The sequence below is a fragment of the Rhea americana genome, unplaced genomic scaffold (assembly GCF_003343005.1).
Source record: "Rhea americana isolate MKP2758 unplaced genomic scaffold, rheAme1 scaffold_0, whole genome shotgun sequence".
Lineage (NCBI taxonomy): Eukaryota > Metazoa > Chordata > Aves > Rheiformes > Rheidae > Rhea > Rhea americana.
In genome coordinates this window covers 5,138,707-5,164,967 of record NW_028185037.1, presented here as the reverse complement: position 1 = coordinate 5,164,967, position 26,261 = coordinate 5,138,707, and the positions used below count along the sequence as shown (strand labels likewise).

The 26,261-nt window shown below is 36.0% G+C and overlaps 1 protein-coding gene across 1 annotated transcript in view; it reads right to left on the bottom strand.

Moving 5' to 3' along the window:
• Positions 1-2,621: 2,621 nt before the first annotated feature.
• The window catches only part of MMP16 (matrix metallopeptidase 16), a 182,767-nt gene continuing 159,127 nt past the window's right edge, over positions 2,622-26,261 (bottom strand). The window contains exons 7-10 of the mRNA XM_085308543.1: positions 25,667-25,805; positions 16,535-16,685; positions 11,805-11,920; positions 2,622-7,128 (exon numbers count right to left, since the gene is read on the bottom strand). Of these exons, the coding sequence (XP_085164669.1) occupies positions 6,794-7,128; positions 11,805-11,920; positions 16,535-16,685; positions 25,667-25,805 (741 nt within the window). The 3' untranslated portion in view covers positions 2,622-6,793. The remainder of the gene's footprint in view (positions 7,129-11,804; positions 11,921-16,534; positions 16,686-25,666; positions 25,806-26,261) is intronic.

Sequence of the window (26,261 nt, the reverse complement as noted above, 5' to 3'; positions counted from 1 at the left end):
TATTTGTTCATATCCATAAATGAGTTAGCACTGACTGCATGTTGACCCTAAGCACTGTTAGCTTCCACAGGGCTGAAGACTTCGTTTATTTCGAAYTTACAGACATGTAAGTTAAGAAATATGTGTATAAATTGGGTATTATACTATGCCAACATGGAAATGGATGACTTAACACACTACTCTGCAAGTGGTGAGCCCATCCAGGCATGAGCTAATTGGCAGAATTGCACTGGGCTGTTACTGGTGCGTAGGTGATAAAACACTTCACAAAAAACCCTTCCTACTCTGTTGTCCTGCTGTTACTGTCCTTTGGGTTAGGAAGTTATCAGATTCCAGTCTGCTGTTGCTAATCCTACCTCCCAGCGACCCAGTTTCCAGAATGATGGATGAGCAAATGGATAATCCAGGACATAGGTAAGAGACAAAATAAAAGTGATTAATTCATGTGTTAGTACCCAGATGGCAAAATGGGGAGCCTGCTCAGTATATATTTTACTGCAGCAGCAAAAAAAATAAAATATATATATATATATATATATATAAAAGACTATGAATTAACATGTACCGGGAGCTGGCCAAGGAGATTAAAGGTGTAGCTAAAAGGATGTGATGCAATTTTTTTTTTTAGGAGAGACACAACTACTAACTATATAGAAAACTTTGGTTTACATGGTAGTTATGATCATCACCTACAGACAATGTCATTTTATAGAAGCAGAAGAAAAAGACCTATATGACTGGAAAGCTTCATGCCATCATAAATGTCTGGCATGTGGTAATTATTTATGACAATGGTAATTTTGTTAATGCAGTTTTACTGTGACAGCAACTAGCATTATGCTGCATACACAAGTGTTTAAAATCTTCTTTACCATGCTAGTTTACATCAGGTTTCTTAATTTGTTTCATATGCCTCTAACATCTATTTGACCTATACTGTAAATGGATTAGAGCAGTAATTGAAGGTGTTTCCACAGGACCAACATATTTTAAGTACAGCTTCTATAAAATGAATCTCAAAGTCATGATAGGCAGTTGCAACTATAAATGCTAGTAAACAGACTATAAGTTTTAGATAATATGCTAATGCATATGTATATTGGGAAACAAGTCTTGTTTATCATGTATGCATTTAATGTTGTTTACACACTTTGAAACATATTTTGATTTTAAGAACAAATGCTTGCAGTGGTCACATACTGATGATCCTCCAAAATGTGGACTCCTGATTAGCAGAGAGCTTTTCTAGTTATCTACATGCAAACAACCCTGCAGCATACAAAATCTATGCTGTTTAATATTAGAAACTACTCCTAGGTCAGGTGCCAAAAGGAACCAGCCTATAACAGTGATGGCCCACTTTTGATGCTTTCCAGACATTTTCTGCATCCATGGCACTGATGATAATGTATTTCCCTACCAGCCAAGCCTTCTTGTGCCAGTCAGCTGCTAAGTCACAAGAATGGATTTGATAGATGGGACACACACATTACATTTTATCATGGGACTACCAGCAGACAATTTGTTGATTTCCATGCATAAATCAGACAGATTATTTTATGAGTAGATGACATATGGTTCATTTGTATCTAGTTTTGTAACTGACATATGTTAAAATGCTCTTAGCTTATGACAACCACTTGTTTGTCTACAATCTGTGCACTATGAGCTAAGAAAGTATGCYTAATGTCACAGCACTGGCGTATCAGTCACGGCGATATCACTGCATTCAATAATAGTTTATCTGTTCCCCAGCTCATACACACTACTACTTGATTTACAGTATATCTGAACACCGTARTGGCCAGTGATATTTGTTCCTTCCACTGATAATAATCATCATCATCACTCTCTTTGCGGCTCATAGTGCTGCAGTCATCTGCTTATGCTTCTGGAAAATAGTTGTCCAAAACCAGCCATGGTAGCAACAAAAGGTGGCAGGGAGCTATTGCTCTGTAACGGCTTCTTCACTTCTCCTGCTGCCACTACGCGTGGCTTCCCCCACCTCCAGAACACGGGATAAAATTTAGGCCACAGCTTAGGCCAGGACTGTGCAACCCCTCAAACCACTCCTTGCTCCTCAGTCTAGTCATCTTATGCTCTCTCCAACTGAGGCTGCCAGTGGTGCGGTAGCTTGCATTTCTACTTTCTTAAAAACAGAGTTTCTGGAGCATGCAGTGCTGAGTTTGCTATATCTCTTTTTCAAGCTTTGCCCCATCGATGGCTCAAAAGTGAAAAACCAGAAATAGAATGTAACGGTTCCATTGCTGCTCTCTATCCAACCCATTTTTTTCTAGCCAAAAGCCAGAATTTGATTCCACATAATTTGGTAACAGAGGCTACACTTAACTGGCATTAGGATTGTAAAGTAAGCCAAAAAAGCTGAAAATTCAAAACTAGGCTTACACTCTGTTCTTAACCTGCAGTGCGCTTGGCACAGGAGTCTCGGCTGAACGACTGGGGAGGTGAAGCACGCTGTTGAGAGAAAGTGTAAGTCTGCCCCGCAAGTCTGAATCTATTAGCTTCTGCTAGGTAAACTTCACAAAATTAGCCTTAAAACATCTTTTTCTTTAATTGTCCCCTCCCTTCACCCCTCTTGGAACAAAGAAGAAGAACAAAAGTTCATAGGAAGATATAAAATATGTATTACATTTATTCACGAGACTTGAAAGGGCTCCTTTGGAGCCATTTGAGTCTCTCCATCCCAGCCTATCCAGTAAATATACAGTTACATAGTTTCTTTAAACGTATTTTTTGATAAAAGTTAATTTCTGTCTACAGTCAATAAGCTTTTCATAGGTTTACACATTAAAAGGCCAGAGGAAACACTGCCATCATCTGCTCTGGCTTCCTGCATGATACAGACTACAGTACTCTGAAGATACGCAACCCTGTATAGTCAGCTTGATAGACTGTAATTGATTAAAACAATCCATATTCAGTTTTGTATTGTTCCACAGTACAGATTGTGACAATAGTAATATGGAAATGTTTATTAAAAACTTTATGAAAAAATTTACGGCACATGAGCTGGAACCCAGATTTCGGAACTCAAACAAAATATTTTCACTTTGTTTTTTCTTGATGCTAATAATTATAGGCCTTGGTATAGAACAATTGTTTAAAAAATAACATTTTCTTAAAACTATCTTTTACTTATTTAAGTTCAAAACTAAACTCAGCAACATCACTAATTTATACTGAACTACTACTATAATTTGAAGCCAGCCAAATATGTATTTGGAAATCAGACTGAACACAATTGCTTCTACGTCTTTTACCTACAGCAAATTTTAATGATGGTGTTACAACCTACTGAAAATAGCAGTATATAATAGAAGTACTGACACAACCTTGCCTTGCATGACGTAAACATGCCAATATAATATGTTTTTTCTCCTTCTCTCTGTATATAATATATATGCACTTTTAAGTAAAAGAAAATAGATTAAAGAATCAACTTATTATGTACTCATGTATCTATRATGTACCATACACCAAGCACTAGACTTATCACACTTACCTTCCTGCATAATTAAAGTTAAGTTCTCCAAATACAAACATTTTTTTTTTACCTTACCAAAGAACAACAGTCAACATGCTCAGCACTTCATTACTCTCAGGGAAACAGTTGCACAAAAAGTTAAAGCTGCCATGAAAAAGATTTTGAAATTGAAGTGAAATTTCCAAGTGAATAAGAAAACAGATAAGATGCTGTTCTGCCTTAAAGATAACATAAAATTATTTCTCCCACTGTAGAGGAAAACAAACACAGATTAAGTAGTAGTGTTAGTACTTTCYACCAACTATCCAAGGGACAAAATCAGAACAGTAACATGAATCATTTTGTTCTGTCTGTGGTAGAACATAAGTTATAGCAGTTTGCTGACAATAAAAATTTCTCTATGGATTAAAATATGCACATATGCGTATGTGTGTTTGTGTGCATTTATAAATAGACAGACACACACACATACCTACATATATTAAAATATATGACAAACAGGCATAGAATTCTGAATTCATCAAATGAGCTGATTTGCAGTAAATATCCTATGTTACTTAATTATGAATTAATCTCTATTTTTAGTAACAACTGAAATGGATTTACTAAATAATGCTATGGGCTGATACTGGTGCACTTCTAACCTACAGTATGCAGTATCTCTACAAAACATCTCCAAAATGCCATCTGCATTGCATATTTGCTGTAAAACTATATCTTCTTCTAATCTTCATTTTTCTTAGCCATACATACGTATATCTGTTTATGTTCTAAGGACTAAGCTTGCAATGCTTTATAGCATGCCACATATGTTCATAAAATAAGTCCTGAAATCAATATAAAATCATGTAATTGAATGAAAAGGCATACTATTTTTCATGCTATGCTCAATATAAATATAAATTCAAGGCAGACAAGCTATCATTTCATTACCAAAATAATAATAACCATAATATATATGTATATATACCTACACTCTCTAAAAAATGATCCAGCTATGTGGATTAAGAAATCAGTAAGAAATTGGTTGTATGTAGTATAAAAACCTTGTTTTATGTAAAAGCCAATACTGGCCATATCAAGTATCTTAATACTTTCCTATACCTTTTCATTAATAACTAGTTATTTGTAGAAATGATAATTTTATACTGAAAAYTTTATTCAAGTTAAATAAAAATTCACTTCTACTGTAGTTCATTTTTAGAGTGTGCATGTATACATAGCAAAATACCCTTCTACGGATCTATCATAAATATTTTAGTTTCTGCCATTTCTTTTCTAAGAAAACAATTCAGCATTCTTTCTTTATTTTTTTTTTTTTTGATAATATATATCAGGCCTTTCAAGAAATAAAACCCATCCTAATTGATTAGCAACACCAGATTCCCTTCAGTTTGTGCCAGTTTGCAAGTTAAAGGTCAAAGAGCAAGGATGTAGGACAGTACACTTTAAGGAAATTCAGACAGTGAAGCTGTTCACAGAAGACAATGTTTAAGTTGGTAATGACAGTCAACAGGTCAATAATCAAGTTCAAGGCAAGCTGTTCATTGTTTCAAAAGCTACTCCCCTCATATCCTGGCTTTCATAAAAAACCAGGTGTCTGACTTGTGGGGTGCATTCATTCTGACCATCTTTAATAAGTTCACAGCCCAGTGACTGTAAAGCCTATCACTGCAAGAAGCAGCTCCTAAAATCAATAAAGAGGTCTGTCAGTTGCTGACTTTTCTCTAGGAAAAAAATATTGATACAAACCTGCTCTGCAGGTCACATGAAAATGACAATACTGCTGTTAGCACAAATTACACACAGTGACAAAATGCTTTGGTGGTCCCTTGGCTCTGTCAGTGATATAATGTTCGGCTAAATGCCAGAGATTTGCCTAACCCTTTGAGAACTATGGTGAACATGCAATGGGGTAAAACACCGGAGTATATTCATGCAATATCAGAGTCATCATTTTAGCTTGCCTTTGAATCTGTGCCTCTACCTCTGTAGAGGCAAGTTGAATTATCATGCAACATAGTTTAAGAGAGAAATTCAATATGCTTAAGATAAAAGGCTAAGCTATAAAACTGTAGCCAGTTCTGAAAAAATCCTTGGTAAGTGGTAGCAGTTATTAAAATAGGTTTGGTTCATTAATCAGAAAGGTAAATCCATTTTCCTTTCTATTTGTATGTTACATTTTTTTTAATATAAGTCATAAAAATACTCATTTGCAACCAGAGGAAATCTGTTTTAAAAACTTGATTTTCTTTTAAAATCTGTATTTTCAAACACAATCCTATAATTTAATGACAACAAAGATTAGCATCCACCAGACTCTGAAAACTGATGCAATAGTTCTCAAAGGGTTACACCGATGTAACACCAGTGTCAAGTTTCTCTGTAGCATGACTGCTGCTTTAGTCCATTGAAATCCACTTCAGAGACACACTGCTTTTTACCGTGCTTTGGAATGAGTGCTCCTGACAGACCTGTGAAAGGCCTGGGGCAGTTGGCTTGCTGTAATTTGGGAAAGATTATGCAGGAAAACCAACCAAAAACCAAACAAATCAATAAAAAGGTTCCGCTTGAATATAGTAATGAATATAAATGAGTTTAAAACATTGAGGACATAGCCCAGAGCAGCTGTATAAAACACAAAATGAATGTATCATTAAGGCTGTTACTATATTGCAGATATTTTGGCCCCTTGTTTGTTGGAAAATGGCTGTCCAAACAGTCTGAAGTCCTGCGTGTCATCCGGCTCTCCCACCTGACAAAATTGGAAGTAGGAGTATAGGACTTTATCCATAGCAGACAGAAAGCAATCCTCTTTGGAGACAAAGCTGTTTTGGGTCTTCTCACCTTCCTGAAAGTTCCATTGCGGGTTGTTGTGTTTTTCTAAAAAAATTTACTTTCAGCAAAAATTTTTTTTTTCAAAGGGGAACAGGCCTTAGGGGACAAATGTAGAAACATTGGAGATTTTTTTTTTTTTTTATTCCTCTTCATTAGTTAATCCTGATAGTTCATCGGGTATTGAGCGTGCAGAGGAAAGGCCTAGAATCGAATGACAAAGAAAGACAAAGGACTGAAGAAACAGCAGATACTGTGCATCACGGAAGCTTCCCAGCCGAGCGAATCGCCACTCAAGCGCAGGACAGGCAACCCCCGGGGTCTTAAAGATCAGCTTTGTTTCAGACTGACAGATGCCCGCTCCTAGCTAGGAAACTGCATAACAGCTCTCGTGTTGAATCTCAAGTTACCACAAACTCCTGGGAGGGAAAGAAAAAAACCCAAAGCCCTACATCACACCCACTCTTGCATAGAGCGTTTGCAGTACAGTATGTGGCGGGGTGTTCCTTTCCTTTTGAACTGGAACACAGTGTAAACCAAGACAAGGAGGCACAAGGCCAGGATGCAGGGGATGACGATGGCTATGGCTTTCACAGTGCTGGCTGTGTTGTCCAGTTTGATGACAATGTCAACGTCATCTTGAGGGCTGTGTCGGTCTTTGTCTCGGTCTGTTGGTCCATCACAACCCATAAAATCCTTGAGGATGGATCTGGGGTAGCCAGGTTCCACCCTGAGCATCTGGTTATTGAATTTCCAGTACTCTTTTCCTTTGTAGAAATATGTGAAGCCTGAGGAAGAAAAGTGCAATTATTTATGCTCATATCAGGTCAGATCATATCATCTAATAAACACTGACTTAAACCACTGGTATGAAGYTATTTTATAACAATGAGAGTCAAAAAATAATCATGGACCTTTCAAATCTTCTGGGCATTTTCATTTCTTTCCTATCTCTAGGAAATCATTAAAGCCTAAATTTCTTATTTGAAAAAGCTGGGATTTTATTTTCCTCACTTGTTACAAAAATAAAAAATTTCAGATGATATGAACTTGAACAGATCAGGGACCAGCTGATTTGTTCAAAAAACCAAGCCAATTAGAGCTTTAGAGCTCAAGAATCATCAGGGCCAAATCTTGTACTTTGAAGCATCCCAACCTCTTTCAGCATAGGAAGCAAACTTCAACACTATGAAACACTACRAACACCCAGAAATGAGAACAGACCCTCTCCAATGTCACTTAATTTATTGCCATATTTCAGGAGAAGGAAATTAGATGAAATATCAGCAGCTTTGCCAAGAGAAAACAGGTGTACTCAGGTTCAAATTTTCTACAGGGAGCTGGTACTTGATCATTCAGGTGCAATCCAGTGTAATTACCAAACATGCCTAAATGAAGAAAAGCTGACTGYCTGCCAAAAACCTACAGTACTTTGTTATACCAGCTGAAAAATGGCATTGATCTGGCAAGAAATAAACTTTCAGGATGAGTGAACTTCCTCCTGCTGTTTATAAGCTGAATGCAAACAGCTGGATTTTTCCTTATCTCTGCTTTATAGATCTCAGCTTTTTTTCCTGCAGTGCTAAAGGCCACTCAGAATATTAAAACAGATCAAGTACTATTTGTTATTTTGACAAYGCTTCCTGAAAAGATCCATAACTGACTATCTAGGGACAATATTAATARTCACTATTCAAACAGTTGTTAGGGTTTTTCAATTCTACAAAAAAAAAAAAGGACTTATTAGTATATTTCTTTTCTAGTTCAAACTATGTACAAAATTCTTTATAGCTTAGTACAGCATGTTTCAGAACACTTAGAATATTTGAACATTCCTCCACATTAGCTCTTTATGTAATTCTAATTGCCTTCCTTGCTATTGAATAGACRCTGTTTTCCTTTCTTTAATTCCTTGCAGTTTTATTGTCAAAGAATGTGTCTAGAAAAAGGTATAGTACTGGTTGGAGGAAAAAAAGGAAAAAAAAAATAAAAGAAATGCACTGAGTTATACTGAAACAGTAGTTAGGGTGCTTTGTCATAAAATGCCTTCTATTATGTTCAGAACAAAACAAATTTATGACTATATTTCTTTAAATACAATGTAGTTTTAAAAAGTTAGCATATAGAGAGTTCCTTAAAGCAATCTGTAGTTTAAATTAAAAATATTATCAAGTGCAAATTTTCAGTATTTGAGTCACAAGGTATTCTGTCTACGTATTTCACATAACAACATGTAGATAAGAAAGCACAGCACATACTGACCCTGAATAAGAACTCCAACTTTGGCAATTGATATATCATGTTTACACCATATTCTGATATGTGTGTGTATATATATATGTATATATACCTATATATATCTCATATATCTGTATCTCTGTTCTGAGATATATATACTTATAGATTACATATACATATATATATATACATCTGGTGTACATATAAATCAGAATACTGACTTTAGTTGGTATCAGTTGGTATTATACATTGAAACATCAAATGAAAAATATTAAAATGAAAGCAGTACAGGAACTATCCATCCTTACAGATCCAGAATCTTCAACCAAAACACATTTTTTCCCCAGAAAACCATGAAGGTAGTTTAAAGTTTCCTGCCATTTTGCTGAAGTGAGAACCAGGATAACACGGCCAGTGGCAGCTGCAGGAGGACAGTCACCAGCTGAGACTTCTCTYGGCTGGTGTTTCTAAGAGGCTGAGTAGTTTTAGTGCTTCTCATTGCAGACAGAGGTGATTTCAGTCAACCTTTGAAAGCGATCTCCTCTAACCTGCCTGACTGTCCTGCAGGTATCCAGAAATGCTTCTGCAGGTGGCTGCAGTGGAGCCTGTTTAGGGAGCTGCTCCTCACATCTCCCAGATGCTCCTGGTTGGGAGCAGCGAGAGCAATGCCAAAACCCCAGACAGTGTGGAGGGACTTAGTAGCCACTAACGCTTCAGACAGCAACCCACACTAGGAATGATCGTGAGCCCAAGGCAAAAAAGCTCAACGGGCTAATCCCATAGACAACCCTTTTCTCTTCCTTTTCATTGAAATTGCCCCTCTGTCCCCTYGCTTTAGCAGAATTTCTGGATAGGGATGAGACTTTCTAAGCTGCTCTCAGGGCAGAAATACACCTGCAAACTGGAGATATCTGTGTCACCTTGGACTGCACAGARCAAAAGAAAGGAAATTTATTCTTTGTTGCTTCCTAAGAGCTCCTGCCTCAGCACTAGAAACCAAGCTATATTGTGGAAAGTAGCAGACAGTTTCCAAGGTGTTAGGTGTGTCTTACTCAGTTTCTGGGACACTGAATGAGTCAGGATGCTGGCAATAGTAGCAATTTTTTTCCCCCACCTTTCCTTAGCCACTTATTTATCCAAATATTTGTGGGTAGTGAAAGAAACCCCCATCATCTATGGGTAGGCTTAATGCAGGTGTTAATTTGCATGGTTTACAAAAAAAAGGGGGGAGGAGAGAGAAGAAAAAAGTATTCTTTAAAATGATTCAGTTTAAGTGAAGACATGCTTTTAACTGGTCTCCTACAAAGCTATCCAGTAAAAGTTCATGTCAGCTCTGTTTCTACCCAAAGAAAGGAAAACAGTTGGAGGCAAAAATATAATCAAATTATTTCCAAGTAAGCTGTGGTACTTATTTGAATCTACTTTTTTTTCTTTCYCTCTCCATACAAACAGCAGTAGAGATGTGAACTGTTTTTTAAGACAGGTCTACCTTCATGATTTTGAGGGAAATGTCTTAGTGTTCYTGGGACCATCACGGTGTTATTCTCAGCCCTCCTTTCTGCCCTGGGGATCCTGGGAGCCTCTCTGAGAGGCTCAGCAGCACCTTCCTTCCCTTCCACCTCCTCCCTGATCTGATATCAAGGGTTACCACCCTCCTCATCTGAAGACTCTTAGAAAGATTATTAAAGCTAGTGAGAGAAAAAAGAGGAGAAATGGGTTCAATATAACTGAGTCTTTTCCRCCTTAGGAACACTCTTTCTTCCCCTGCAGCAGTTTCAGACCTCCTGCTCTGAGTGTTAGTAAGATAATTTTTGTGGGTAATGAGAGATACACCTACCTGAGCTCAGTACCGACACCTTATTATGGGGAATCCAACCAAGACAAGAAAAAATATACATATACATACATATACATACATATACATATGTGTGTGTATACATATATATTAAATATCATTTGAATGTAAGGCTTCAGAAATATGCCTAAAAAGCAATGAAGGAAAGATAGCAGAGATTATATCCATTATGTATATGTGTGTATACATAATTTTTGTCTCATTTCCACATWTATATGCATATTTATAAAAAACAGTTAGCTACTGAGTGTGGCATATGCAGAATGCCATCTTGCCTGACCTACTTTCCTGTTAACAACAAAATAGAACAAATCAGAAACAAYAACAACAAAAAACATAGTCCAGTCAAAATCACAGAATCCAGAGAAGGCTTCTGCTTTGGGATGAAACATGTACAAAGCAAGGAAATAATTAAACATATTTCTGAAAAAAATACACATCCATGGCAAATTAGTTAACTGAGTTGGAGGTTGAAACAGGAGACTATTCAAGGTCTATATTACAAAAGAAGGCTTTTTTATCTACCTATTAAACAGAAATTAAAATAATACGGCAATATATATGTGTGCTGTCTGTGAGGTGAGTGCAACAAACCCTAAATCTACTAATAAATCAGTCATACATGTCATACAAAATTCTTCCAACAATGAAAAGTGGTGGCAAATTCATATGTTTATCCATATCAAGGAGATTTAAAGTCTGCAACTGAGAGCTCTGCTGGCAGCCTGCTAGAAGCCCTGGGAATTATTTAGTTCACCTAAAGGGGGGCAGTCTGGGCTATTCTCAGTTGTTTGGAGGTGCTGCTTGCTGAGATCCTAGGCTGCTGCATGTGGTGATGATCCGTCTTGGTCCAGATAATGCAACTGCATGCTAAGATCTCCGTGATCTGCATTTCAGCAGCACAGTTTTATGACATTTTTGGTTTATATAGATTCTCAAGGATATTTCAGCTTAGATAAGTGAAGGTTTTGCTTCCCTGTTCTAGCCATTCAGAAGGAAGGTAACAGCTTCAAAGCTATTGTTGGCTGTATAAACAGCCAACACCTTGGCAATTCAAATAGAGAAATACTCTGGATAGGGAACTTCTTTTAAGAAGTACTGTAATCCAACAGAGAACAAAAATAATGCGGAAAATTAAGAAAAAAAAAGAATAGAAATTAAGCTTTATTATAATAAATTTCAGAGATTGTGCCTTTCTTTGTGTTAAATGATACAACTTAACAAACATTTCCATATTCACAACCGTGAACTCTACAGCATGAAATATTTCCTGTGTTCATAAAACAGGCACTCATCCCCTGCTCAACCTCATCCCTAACCACTCTGTCTTGCATAAAGGGTGTTTGTAAATCATGGAATGTGTTTTCATACCATTTTCTTTGTGGACAAAGGCTCCTTGAGGAGATTCTGGGATACCTTTCCAGATTGTGATTGGTTTGGGATAACCAGGGTCCATGGATCTCATTTCTTCACTGTACCTCCAGTACCTGATGGTTTTTAAGACAAAAAAATAAGAAAAAGCATTTTTAACATAGCAGATGAGTAAACTACATTTTTCTCCCTCTAACATTTGCTACATGCAATGGCCACAAATGGCAATACTTGACTTCTTTCCCTGGGAGATACTACCAGATAACAGATAAATTAAATCTTTATGCTGACTGAACAACTGTTTCATGTAAGCACAAAGAAGATCAATGATCTTCCCACTTTGACAACTAAACCTGTATGCATCTTAGTTGTAATAAGAGCTATTCTGATTTCTAGGGCTTCTGCAGAGCAGCACAGAGACACAGTACATGCAGAAAAAGTATACGAATGTTTAGCTAACATTTTAATCACAAAAACAACAGTAGATTCAAATCAAATAAATAACTGACTTTACACTTACAGAAAATATTAATACTTCATGAGCTTATGCAGCTGTCTAAACTGCTATGCATACCTTGTTTTAAGCTTTGTAGTTCTAAGTATTATCACACCATATCTCTATATGTATATTGATAAAATATATTTGGCCTGATCATTTTATATTTTGATTGTCTCCACTAATTTAGGGGATAATTTTTAATTACTTATTTTATGCTTACTCTGATTAAAATAAATAAACATTTGTGTTTGCTGCAYGATCTCCATTTCTGAATGACTACTCCCTAATATTGAATAGTTGCTGCTTATGAGAAAAATCAAATATATCCACCTGTGAACTGCTGGAACAAGCGCTTTTGTGGATTCTTGCAGCTGGTAAGGAAATACAGTGATATTCTATATCACACTTTCATGCGCACCATACTTATGAAGCAAATTTGCTTTGAGAGGTTTAATAAAATGTTATGAAGAGAGAGAAACTTCCTATATATATTTTTGAGAGATCACATATTATTATTCCCCTTTGTAGAATGATTTAAAAAAAACCTTTAGAACAGATTCTATTAAGAAGTGCAAAGTTTTCTTGGAGAATTGTCTTTAGAACTCAATTTTACATATGTGAAAATCCTCTAAAAAACCAGCCACTCTCCATTTCAATTTATCACTTTCATTGAGAATGTGGCCACCGYTGAAAACTTGACCCTATTTATATATACTAGAGAGTCCTTAAGTGGATGATATTTTGTCCCTGTGAAGGTACTTAGACACTCTAATCAAGTCACCTCTTGATCTCCTTTTTGAAATGGTAAATGGATTAAACTCCTCCATCTCTCTCCCTGTAAGGCATTTCTCTGGCTTTCAATTGCCAGTGAAAGTTAAAGGTGACAGATTTCAAGTGGGTTAAGAGTTGGTAGAAAGTGATATTAAAAAAATACTTGCTTTTTTTTCTTTCATATGCATAAATTATTTTTATAGCCTAATTTCTTAATCTAATTACATATGCACTGGCCATCCAAGCCGTGGTCCTCACTCTGAAATGGAACACCTTTCAGATTCGCATAGAGAAAAAATGGTATATACGAATAGTAAACAAACCTCTGAAATCAGTATTACCACAGCTAGTCCTTATACATCTTTTGACTTTGCATGTCTTCAATCTTAATTTGCATTTTATCTTTTCACATTTATCTGTTCTCTGTTTCTCTGTTTACTCTTACTCTTTTCTGAGCTTAATATTCTATTTCCTATTTTCTAACTGCAATTCCATTTCTTTTTTCTCAGCTATCTTACTTTTCCCTCCAGCCCTATTTACCAGCACCCCGTCTCTTTCCTTCGTACTTCCTSTCCTCATTTTCCCTTCTTCTCTTCCAAATTTTCCATATTTCTTGAGATTCTTCTTTTCCTAACCTCTACCTTTTCCACTAGTGTGTGCATTGGAAACAGGCAGTCCTATGGGACTTTGAAAAATATATTTTCTCTAATTACCAGTGTATTTGGAGACCATCCCAGTGTGCACTCAAAAGCTTTGAAATTGTCTTTTCTGCATTGATGAGAAATTCTATTATGCAAGGACTAATCAGGACACCATCTCTTTGCAATCTATGCTGGGATAATGAGCATGTCTAGAGGGTAAGGAACAGCCTGGACCCTGTTCTCAGCAGGGCACAAGTTCCCAAGCAGATTTCCAATGATGATTTAAGTACTTTCGGCTTTACCCACTATATGAACTATATGACATCCCAGAGACTGATTAGATGTAAAATAATATCTAATCCTGTTTACTTAGCAACATTCTGAATGAGTACTCTGAATGACTAAGTTTTCTGGAAAAAAGATACTCATTTAAGTTCTAAAGGGGGGCGGGGGGGAGGGAGGAAGTAAAAAAAAAGAAAAAAGCGTATACCAGACGGGGCATAAACAAGGCCAAATGTCAAGAAGTGCAAGTCTGTTCTCATCTTGTCCTAAGCTACTGAATTCCAGTAAGAGAGGAATGATAGAGTGCAAAATGTTKTCTCTTTGGTCTTCTGTCTCCTCTTTTGCTTTTATAAATTATTGGGAAGAATTATCTTTAGTGTTTAAATGGATCRTTTCAAATATTAATAATAAGGTACATGGGTTGCTTTAAACATATGATTATTAGAATATTGTTTATTATTTGGACTTTAAAAACTTTTTACTGTGATTCTTCATTTTATAGCTCATATTTGAAACCTTATATTGTTTTTCTCTAGCTACTTCTTATTTACATCACTATTCTAGGAATATTTAACTATGTCTAGATTCTGCCCCGGAGCTCTTTTACTAGAGTCAATACAAAATAAGTGTATAAGTCCTTGAGTTATATAAGGAGAAACATATTTTCCTATTTTGACATTAGCATAACTTTTTGATTCCCTTTCTTTGCTATCTCCCACCACCCAGAAGCTACATTTATATTATGCCTTATCAGGAAAAAATGTAGCCCTATAGTAGACTTACACAAACAACTAAAACAAGTAGCAAATTCAACTCTAASTCTACATTAACAGCAAACTCTGATGTAAACAATTTTCATGAGAAGCTTAGAGGTATTATTGCCATTGGTGGTCAATATCCTGTAATGGTTCAATTATCTCTGCTAGGTTCATGTTTTTCAATCTTCTTCTTGCATACTGTATTGCACTTATGTCCTCCTGAGTTTCATTATGCTTGTTCACTCTGTGTAGCAACTTTTCTATCAATAGATGTTTCTCTTACAGTTCTTCTTGTTTTCTGTAATTGTCACTATTATTTTAGGACAGCTTTGGTTATAAGTAACTGTCTGTGCATGAAAATACAGGACACTGCTGAAGCAAGCCTAAGGAAAGTACAGGTCACATAAAATTCATACTGTACATATTTTCCCGAGAACATGAAGGTGAACAATTATTATTGGAGAATGAATTTATGAAAAAAAAATCTTTTCAACCACAAGAAGTAAATTATACAACTGACAACAGTGGAGACCAATTGCTTGAAATGATACCTAGYTTTCAAACACCACAATTTTTTTACTTAGTTATCTACTTTCTTCACCAAGATGTTGGAAATTTTTTTTAAGCTATAACATTAAAACTGGTTATGGTAATCTGTAATGTATTCTTACAGTACTGCTAAAAAGTAATCAATAGTAGTGTGCTAAGTATAGTATATTAAATTCATTATTAAGAGATCCAAGAATACTTTTAGTGTCTCAGACTCTTAAGTAAAAACAGTAGTAATCATACTTCTCATAATACTAACAGAAAGATTACAATAATAAAGAATAATTTGTCTCTGAGCACTCAGAGTTTGCACAATGATTCTTCAGTCAACAAATATAATAACATCCTGAATGCAATCCTGTACAATCCATCCTTCAAAAAACTTGAAGGGTTTCACAAACCAATGAATTCTCTTGACATCTCTGTAAAGCAGACAAATATTCTTTCCCTCATTTTTACAGATGGAGGAATGAAGACACAGAGACACTAAGTGGCTACTACAAGTCTTTTTCAGGGTTGGAACAGAACTCAGATGTTACCATTTTTCTTCTGTGCTTTATTAATCATAAAGATAAGTGTCCCTTMTGAAAGGAACTGTAGGCTTTCTTTACAAATAATTCCTAGGGATCAGATCATAAACTGCTCAAATAGTTCTCTAGCTTCCTGTTTTAGATACCACTTCCCTTTCTACCTCATTCTAAACAGTAGCAGAAAAGCCATTTCCACTGACTGTAAAAAAGTTTGGATTATGCCTGCCTTGCCTGCTTATGTGCTAGGGTTTAGAAATGAGAATAAAAAGGAAAAGACAAGACTGTACAAAAGACTGAAGATCAGAAATCTTGACAAATAAAATGAAAGTGTAAGATAACTATATTATTTTGAATACTTAAGTCTAAAATCTGTTGCTTGCCTATTATCTCCTGAATTATAAGTTTTCCATTATAGGTTATGGAAACCTGTAATGGAAACCTTTCCATTATGGGTTATGGAAACCTATTATGGAAACCTTAAAAAGGGGCACCTCATTTCAGTATATTCTCACAAATACAATATAGTTTATAAGAAATGTGAAAACAGGAATATGGCCATCTATGCAGGAGGAAATAATTACATACACAGAAAGCACTGAGATATTTAAATGGGKTGACTTCTTCTTTTCCAAAATAGAGAAAAAGATTCACATGCTTTTGTCGATATCCACCAAATTGCTTCCAGAATTCCCATACAAACCTATCTCCTTTGAAGAAGTAGGTTTTCCCAACGTCCTCCCACCAAATTGCTGAATCAATACCATGGGAAGGAATTCCGCTTCCAAGYGTTATCAAATCATGAGGATACCCTGGCTGGAGAGTAGTGTCCTTGAAGACCCAGAACTTGTTACCTGTATAAAAGCATATATACACATATATGTGTGTGTTAGTCTTCAGAACTCTCAATATTAAAATTAATATACCCTAATGAAATAAGAAAGACTCCCATAGGGAATTTGATCCTACTAATCACATTAATATGAAAAATGTCCTACTACTGCAGAGGATACAAAAAAAAGTGAAATATCTCTCACATATACTTTGTATTTATAAAGCACCTTTCATTCAATAGGACCACAGAGTATTTTCATACTACCTAAATAGGGATGAAATTCAGAGTGAAGAATGAAGTCATCTCAAGAAGGTCTGTGGATGGTAATGTAATCCATTTATAGCAGTGCTACAGAACAGATTTACTTTTCATAGAACAAGAAAAGTGAATTTAAGATATAATGGGGCAATATAAACAATTTAAAAAATGAAAATTCCTTTCCTCATATAGACTATATACTCTTATTACTCTGTACTCTCATTCTCCTGAAGAAGTTAAATTACTTACACAGGATATAATAGTTCACTCTGAAATTACTGCAGAACTTAAAATATTTTTTCATATCACCTTTTTTTCCTTGAGTTTGTCCTTATACAGTAAACTGAGGTTTTAAAGACCACTTATGCTAATCCTTAATRATAGAGATGCCTTTAGAATCAGTGAAAATAAGATTTAACCTTGGGGATCATTCAAAAGCACCTATTTGACTTAGCGCATGCTGATAATAAAAGGTAGCTGTTGACCTTAGCTGGTGTGCAAATGTCTGTGCAAACCTCAGACTACCTCAGATTATCTAAACTGTCTTAAATATCAGTAGTAGCCTGGGGTATCCTGAATAGCAATGCTCAGTGGTTGAATCCCTGTTTTTGCCGTTACATTCAGCCTAGCTGAACATACAGTCTATRTAAGGGTATGTACACCTACATGCATAGCAGCAATTGCACCAGTGTTTTTGCAGTATCGCCTTCCCCTGTACCTGCTTTCTAAGGGTGTTTCCTGTGCGTTCTTTCACGACGAGACCTGGTTTACCTCACCAGCCCACAACTCCAATTTYCCATGTTTAGTTATTAAGCCTTTCATTTAACACTTTCTCCTAGTTATTCTGTTTTCCTTTGGACTCCTTTCTTGTTCTCTCCTAGAGCCTTTTCAACATTTTTGTACATGTTGTCCTATTCCTGCAACTATCATCTCCTTCATTTGATGGTTTTGTTTCCTTCTAATTTTTCTTGAAAACATATTTCTATTAGATTCTCTTCTGGAAAGACTTCTCTTTTAAATACAGTCAGCTTCAAATGAAAAAAGGCAATAAAGACCCTCATATGCCTCCTAGAATTAAAGGGGAGCCTAATTTGTACCTTAGTACTTCCCTGAAAAGTTTGGTTTGAGGTTACCTTCTCTGCATTATGTCACCTAGGCCATAGTGATGATCTTTCTCACCTAGGCTATAAGCTCCAATGTGTTTATTTTCTCTTCAAAGTACTACCTTCATCTATGTTTCTAAAGAGCATTGCTATTGCTAGCAGTAATAGCACTGCAAAGGAAGACAGTCTTTGGCATGATGTAATCCCTTCCAAGTTACATCACAGGAAGGTCTAGAGAAGGTCARTGAACAAATATATATACAAGGCCTATTGGATCTTGCACTTTGGTCCATCYGGTGTTATTTATGATATCATAGTTAAAACAGTAGTGGAAAACTGTAAACTGTGAAGTGTATTTGCTTGAATGTGCTTACATAGAGATCCTAATACTGTATGAGAAAGAAAATCATGGTTGTTCATGTTAGTCACTGTATTTAAATGCAAGGCTAGACAGACTGTTATATACATACACTTAGGAGGCTAAGGCACTGTGTTGTATAAACATTTTGTAAGGAAATGTAATTTCACCCAGAGGTCTAGGATCAGATGTATGCCAGAGTCACCAGGATGGAAAATCCAGAGAGCTGTTTTGCTGTCGGTTTTATATTTTAGCCATCCCTCAGAGGTATTAAACATTTTTTTAAAGGATTTTTTTTTAATCTTCCTGTTTGTACTATAGCAATTTAAAGCATGCTTTCATTTTATCACAATTTTAATTAGGTGAGGGGATATACTTCCAATCCCTCCCATGCTGAGTTTCCAGAGTAAATCTTTATCAGCTGCTTTACAGCTGCTTGTTACCCACTTCCAAACACAGCCACTACAATTTGCTAGACAGATCCATCTTCTCCTCATCGGCCAGCTGAAGGGAGAAAAGGTTCAAAGAACGTATATGTAGAGAGTCATTTGAAGTACTGAAAATAAAAGGAACATAGGTCTATGAAAAGCAGTCATAAAAAATTAAGGACTGTGCTGACCTTGGATCAAGGCCTGTGCTAACCTTACTTTTACCTTTACTATGATTCTCTACAAAATTCACCTATAAGGCCTGATCATCACTGAGATCTTCWTTTTCAGTCTTTCCTTGTTCCACCTCTCACATGGCTTATCCTTCTGCCGACTCACATGACCAGGGACAGAATGCTTCGGATGGTAATGGCAGTTTCAAATGCAACGATAAGAGAAGGAATCATGCATTTTGGACCTTACTAGTTGGTACTTATGGTGTGAACAACAGATGGCATCAAATGAATGATACTGAGCCAGCTCATTTCTGTTTCAGAAGATCATTCAAAATGACAGCTGTTGCGCAGCATCGAGAGGCATATGCTGTGATGTATGTAATATCATTACCTCTTTATGTGCCTCGCAAGGAATAAAAGCAAAGGCAATTGTTAGGAATTGATCATTATCAGCCATACCCAATGAGTCAAATTCTGTTATTAACAAGATCAAGTCATACCAAACTAAACACGAGACGAGCATGTAATATTTTAAGTGAGCGCAACATTGAGCTAGATATTTCTGACCTATGCAGATACACTGCATACATACGAGGGGCACCCAGGAAAGAAAGCGTAGATGTGGGAACCCAAGACCGAAGTGAGAAGCTAAATCCTTCTTAACACAGTTTCTTACTACGAAGCAAATTCTTTTTCAGGTAAACAGAGAAAGGCAGATTTAACTGCATTTTATTGAGACAGTAGGGCATTGAGAGCTTTAACRTATGTGAGTAAAATTTTGATTCAAAGTACAGGAAAGTGCATTAAACATTTGCATTGGAAGATATGTTTAGTCTGCTAAAACTATGTTGATTTTTAACGGGAACGACTGTATATAAAAAATCCAAATGTTCCATCTGGTGCTAGTTTTTACTTTGTTTTTTTTTGTTTGTTTGTTTGTTTGTTTTTTCAGTTTAGCTTCTGTCCCTCAGCTGGAGGGAAGTGAGTGGTTGTTGATCAGAGAAGGATTTCAGAAAAGTCACAGCAAGAATGAGAAGCTTTCAGACTCAGAAACAAATATTAGGAGGAGTTGAAGCTGAAAATCAGTTTTAAATTTATRTATCTTAAAATGTATAGAAAAAGAKGGTTGTCACTACGCTTTCACTTAGTGCATAATCCACTTCCAGTAGTAAGTTATTAGTCAATCAATATACTTCATTAATTGTGATTATAATGAAAATAAGGAAAGAATATATGACAATACTATAATAATAATAGCTTGTTCCTCCTTACAGATATACCTAATGCTTGTTCAGAGTCCTAACCTATGTTCTCATCAGCAATATGCACTATGTTTATTTGAAAAAGTTGTTTTTAAGGTCTGATTAGTACATTTGTTATTCRAATAGAGCTTAGTAAAGCTCAATGTTTCATGAAGTCTGGCCARCCTTCAGAGCATTTCATCTCTCTGCATTTTATTCCCCAATGTAAGATCTGATATAACAACAAGTAGAATGGTAAAGTCAAAAGCTGAGAATGAAGCAAGTGATAAAAAAATCAAAATGTCTTACTTTTTGCAATAATGCTTTTTAAATATCATTACTGTAGGGAAACAATTGAAAAGGATGAACTTTGACTGCAATTATTTGAAGGTTCTCAATATCTACAATTAACATTCTAAAAATTTGCTAGAAATAAAGGGTATCAATATTGCTTATATAARCTTCTCTTAAAATAATGAATATTTAATTCCAGACAGTGTTCAGACCATTTAATTACCTATTATTACAAACAATTATGCAGTCTTTATCATCTATAGTTCCTCCTTTGTATATTCAAAATGCTGAATCGTTGTGCTCCTAGGTTGTCAGCAACCAAGTTTTTTGTTCATGTCACATAATCAAATGTGTGTTATGCAGGACCTGTGCTGGATATAGCATAGCAAATATTACAGTAACATCTAATCACTATGAGTTTTATAGCGATGAGCCAAACTTTCAAAACTTCTAGGCAACATAATCATTTGAAACCAGTTAGATTTCTAGATATCTTATTTTGGATGTTTTTTCCACCAGTTGTTCTCACTCTTAATTTTGGACTTTCAAGCCAGGATCAAGTCTCTTCATACTAGTGTTCCTAAATTACTATTTGTAATCTTTTTTTCTCATTCTCCCCCTCCTACATCTTATCTCTGTCACCTCTCTGCTCCATGATCTGACACTACAGTAMATCTATTTTTCAAAATAAAACTGTCAGGCAGTGGGATAACTGCAGCTGAAAGTTATGATGGTGGCACTGGTAGTATGAGTTTTACAGCAGCTTTTCTATTGCTACATTTGGTTTGCCATAACATTCAACAGCACAGATGGCTTGACAATTTCATTTTTAGCACCATATAAATTCCCACAGGTACMCAGAATAAATTTTACTATTCACATTTCCTCATTAAAAAAAAATCTGTTTATCATTCTGGTGCCATCTTCTTATTATCATTTAGCATGGACACCAGTAGTGAATAATAACAAGAACAAAAACATCTGTTTTTTATAAGCAGCCATTCAACAGATCGCTAGGTACTTTATGAGCATTATGAGGCACAAGGAGGCAGGTGTCTCAAGCCACCCAAAATGYGCAAGTATCACTTTATCGCCTTGCACTGCAAGCATGCTACTGAATTTTACAATTGTTTTTCCTTATATAAATAAATATTACTGGAAAAAAAGGATATGGAACTAGATAAAATTGTAAAGCAAAACAAAAAAATCAAGATTAAAGAAATTTCAAAACTGAAGAAGACATTTGATCAAATAGCTTTGAACTTGATTGAACTTGATTGAGCAAAGGCAATTAACACATGATGTATGATCTCAGAGGCTCCTCAGGTATTCACAGGAATTAATTCTGAGTAGGTATAAATGTACTGACAGAAAGGTTTTATTGTACTTCAGGAATAACTACACTTCTCATTTGGAGCAAAAACATAAGCTATGAAGATTGTTTCAAAGGAGCATAAATAAATACTTCATCCTGAGCTGCCACCACAGGTCATTTGCAAATGGCCCATGTTTTATAACACAGCTCTCCTTTACAAAATGTTAGTTTTAATGTTTTTATACTTGTGTTATATTTCTACTACTGTAGAGTAGAACTCTACCAATACCATGAATCCAGCTGTACACGTGGAGGGAAGAAAAACCTAGTACTAATAGCAATATAGCAATAAAAAAGCAGTAAAAATCTAAACTTGTTTTCTCATTTAAATGAACTATTTCAAACTTTAGGTTTACTGTCTTGAAAGGCAAGGATTGAAACAAATCAAATATAGCACAGATTATTAAGAAAAAATAAGATTTATGCATTTCTAAAGAGAGAGAATATTTCTATCCAGGATGGTTCACAGGATCTATCCTGACTGCATCCTAAAAATGCCACTGGCTTGAGACTGAACATTGCTTGCTCTGAACCTGTGACAGTGCAGGCTTGTCAGGAAAAGCAAGGTAACAGTAACTAACCAGCAATCACCGACAAGTAAATTGGCTTACTCCTCTCTCTTCTTACCTCAGAGACTGGAGATAGTACTCCACAAGTAAGAAAGCAAGAGCAAAGGACTAGTCATTCACAAGATGTGTCCAGGCCCTGTTTCATATCARTAACACAGACTCCAAAGTGAATAAAAGAGAGTAACAGAGATCAAAAGTGTGCCTTGAAGCTCCCTTTAAGCATCCACATAAGAAGCAGTGGCTGCTCTAGAGGGAGGATGATTATGCATTGACCTATTTCTCCAGCATACAGCAAAGATTCACAAGTCTACACACTACAGGAGGTTGGATGCTACTGATATCTAGAGAATTACTCTGAGGCTTTATTTAAAAATCTACAAGCAAATACTATCTCCATTCAATTGCCACCCTTGTGATGTGATGTGGAGTGATGTGGAGAGTGTTTTCTGTGAGGACTGCTTAGTGACACTACCCCAACCCAAGCTCAGTCACGGCACTTGTTCCAGTTTTCTGCTTTTTCTCTGAATAACAGAGCTAAATGTTCACTTAGAGCTGTGCTTTGAATTASGAAGAGCATTGCCAGCAGCTAGAGGGAGGTGATCCTCCCCCTCTACTCAGTCCTAGTTAGGCCACCTCTGGAGTRCTGTGTCCAGTTCTGGGCTCCCCAGTACAAGAGAAACAAGGAGCTACTGGAGCGACTCCAGTGGAGGACTACTAAGGTGATTAAGGGACTGAAGCATGTCYCTTATGAGGAAAAACTGAGAGACCTGGGACTGCTCAACCTGGAGAAGAGAAGATCGTGAGGGGATCTTATCAATGTATACAAATACCTTAAGGTATCTGGATGTCAAGAGTATGGCTGAATCTGAAGAAAAGCTTCTTTACTGTGAGGGTAACAGAGCACAGGAACCGGTTACACAGAGAGGACTGATCTCCAGGGCCYCCTTCCAACCTCAACCATTCTGTGATTGTGYCACGGAAGCCACACTACCTAGGTGGSGTGCTCCACTTTCTCATCATTTCAGTCCATTGCTAACATCTTTTGGAGGGAGACATAAAAAGACTTTTTACCTAGAAAGAAATTGTTTGAGGAACTAGAAGTGAGACAATGCTTGTTGTCTGCAGTCTGTTTATGTAGGCTTCTGCAATCATGTTTCACAAGACAGCTTGAGATTCTTGGGTAATAGGAATTCTCAAGGATATGCATACAAAAGACTTAGCTGAACCTATCGATAGTCAAATGCCATCAGGTAGATGCTGAGAAACATGAAAAGGAAGTAGAAGAGAAGCAAAAGCTGGGAAAACTAGCACAAGGAAACACAAGAAATTTTGACTTTGGCAAACAGAGTAATATAGATATCACTAGAAAAACAAAGCAATGGAAAGAAAGCAGGTAGAAAAATATCTGAAAAAAATACAGATATCATATGATGTCACATAGAAGACAAAATGATCTGGTCTGAAATCAGAGAACATAAATTAGGAGTGAGGAGAAGGGAAAAGAACATACAGTTTTCTGACTTCCAAGAATATGGCCCTGCTCCTTCTACTTGCTTTATTTAATGCTGGTTACTTAATTTCCCAGGTAGAAAATATAAAAATTTCACTCTGCTCAGCCTGTTATTTTTATATTTGTAATCTAGAGACTATTGAATCAGCCTGTCCCTGTAAAGATTAACAGGAGTCAGCCAGCAGCAGATGAAGAGATAAATAATTACAAGACCCTACCTTGGGGTCACTGAGAAGGAAAAGAAGAAGGTGTAAGGACCAGACTGTATAGTTGAAGCTCAGGTAGGGGATCCCAGAACTAGAGAGGCATGCGCAGAATATTTCCTTTGCACTTTGTTGCAAAGATGAGCAAAGGAGTATCTACAGAATGATCCCTCTGTTCTTKCATGACCCAAAGATCAAGCAGAATGATCAGGATTTGGAGTTAATTTGATCACGTTTCCAGATCTTATCAAATTCCCGAAGTTTATGACATTAAGTTTATTTTATGATAGCAGAAGTAAAAGCATGTGTTCTGATGTCATATACTGGATGGAATGTAATTTTCCTTAAGATTCACACAAAAACTACAATTTCTTTATTAATGGAACATAATGTTCATCTTCATTGTACTGCTATGTAATGTTTCTGCATGTTATTAAACATTTAGCACTTAGCATTCCCAAGGTGATAATATTTCCAAAGTGAATGAAATATGATTTCTATCTCCCTTTTAAAGATTCTGCTTGTAAACGTGAATTCATTTTTGATATAACAAATTTAAAAACACTTTTTTCTACCTTTTTGTAATGAGTTAAGGAGTCACTCACAACATAAATACATAGCTGAATATTTTTACAAATATCTATTCCATTTCTCCTGTATTCCCCAAAGGACTGTCTCACAAAATATATTTTACATGGTTTACACGGTTTTCACTCCAATGAAAAGATTTCTCTGCTAAATGGGTAATTTATTTAACACATAGGATAATTTTCTCATTAAATCTAAATTATATTCATTTTAAGAACTTTGATTTTAAAGAACAGCTGATGCCTAGAGTGAAATTTTGAGAAGGATGATTAGCAACAATCCTATCCACATAACATTTTTTCTAGAGTTTGTGCTCCTTTAAAATAGTAAAAATACTGGTGAAAATATAAAACACATTTCCATGGAAAAGACATTTACTAACAATTTATTTCCCACTTGCAGTTCCTACCATCAAAATTTCCAGATGAAATAATTAGAGTGCAATACAGGTTAGATACATCCCGCACAGATGTCATTTAAATACATACAAATATCATATGTAACATAGGATAAGAACAAAAAGAACCATAAGTATATATTCATGCATTCTCAATTTCTAATCCAATTCACCTATAATCCATCTATAAATTTTTTCTGAAAATGATTTTACATTAGATCAATGCATTGTGTGTATTTATACTTCAAATTTTTACAAAGCAGATCAGAATAAATAGTCTGAAGTATAATCGTAAATTAAAACTGTAGTTGCCAAGATGAGAAAACATATATTCTTTACTTACCTAACAATTTGCAATAGGATTTACAAATAATTAGTAAAAATAAACCTGTTCCAAAAAAATAAATGTGTAAATACGTGTCTATATAGTGGGATAACATCACAGCTGAAAGGATTACCCAAAGWCTTACTTTTAGTAAAAAGAATTTAGTCTTTCTTACCTTTAAAGAAAACAAAATTCCCTTCACTGTTTTCATAAACTGCATCAATGCTCGGAGGCAGTCCCCTCCAGAAGTAGGTAATCTGCATGGGGTATCCATCCATCACCCTGTTGTTTCTCACACGCCAAAACCATTGGTCCTGGAAACCAAACATATGAGTCTCTGAGTACGCTTTGAAACATTTATATACGTTCAGCTGCTGTCTTGGAAATATTGAACAGCCTATCCTAGCATTTTTAGAACAGGACCTTTACCTATTTGCACAAGCATATCGGAGTTTGTATTCATGTCACCTCCCTACATTACAGATGTGTCAGAACTAGTTGTTCCCTAAGGTGAGAACATGTTACCTATGTGAACTGTGCGGTGTAGRGAACTTTCTGTAGAACATGCACCATGCTGTACATGACGATGCAGCCTTGTCAACCCATAACAATAAGGGGCCCAACTTAAAATTTGAAGATTGACTCCAACSTTTTTAGGCTGAACCCTATACATATGTGCAAGTCCTGTATGGCAGGACTACAGATAAGCTTGTGAGGATCAATTAATTCTGCAAGTCATTTTTTCTGCAGTGATGGCTAACAGTGAGAGA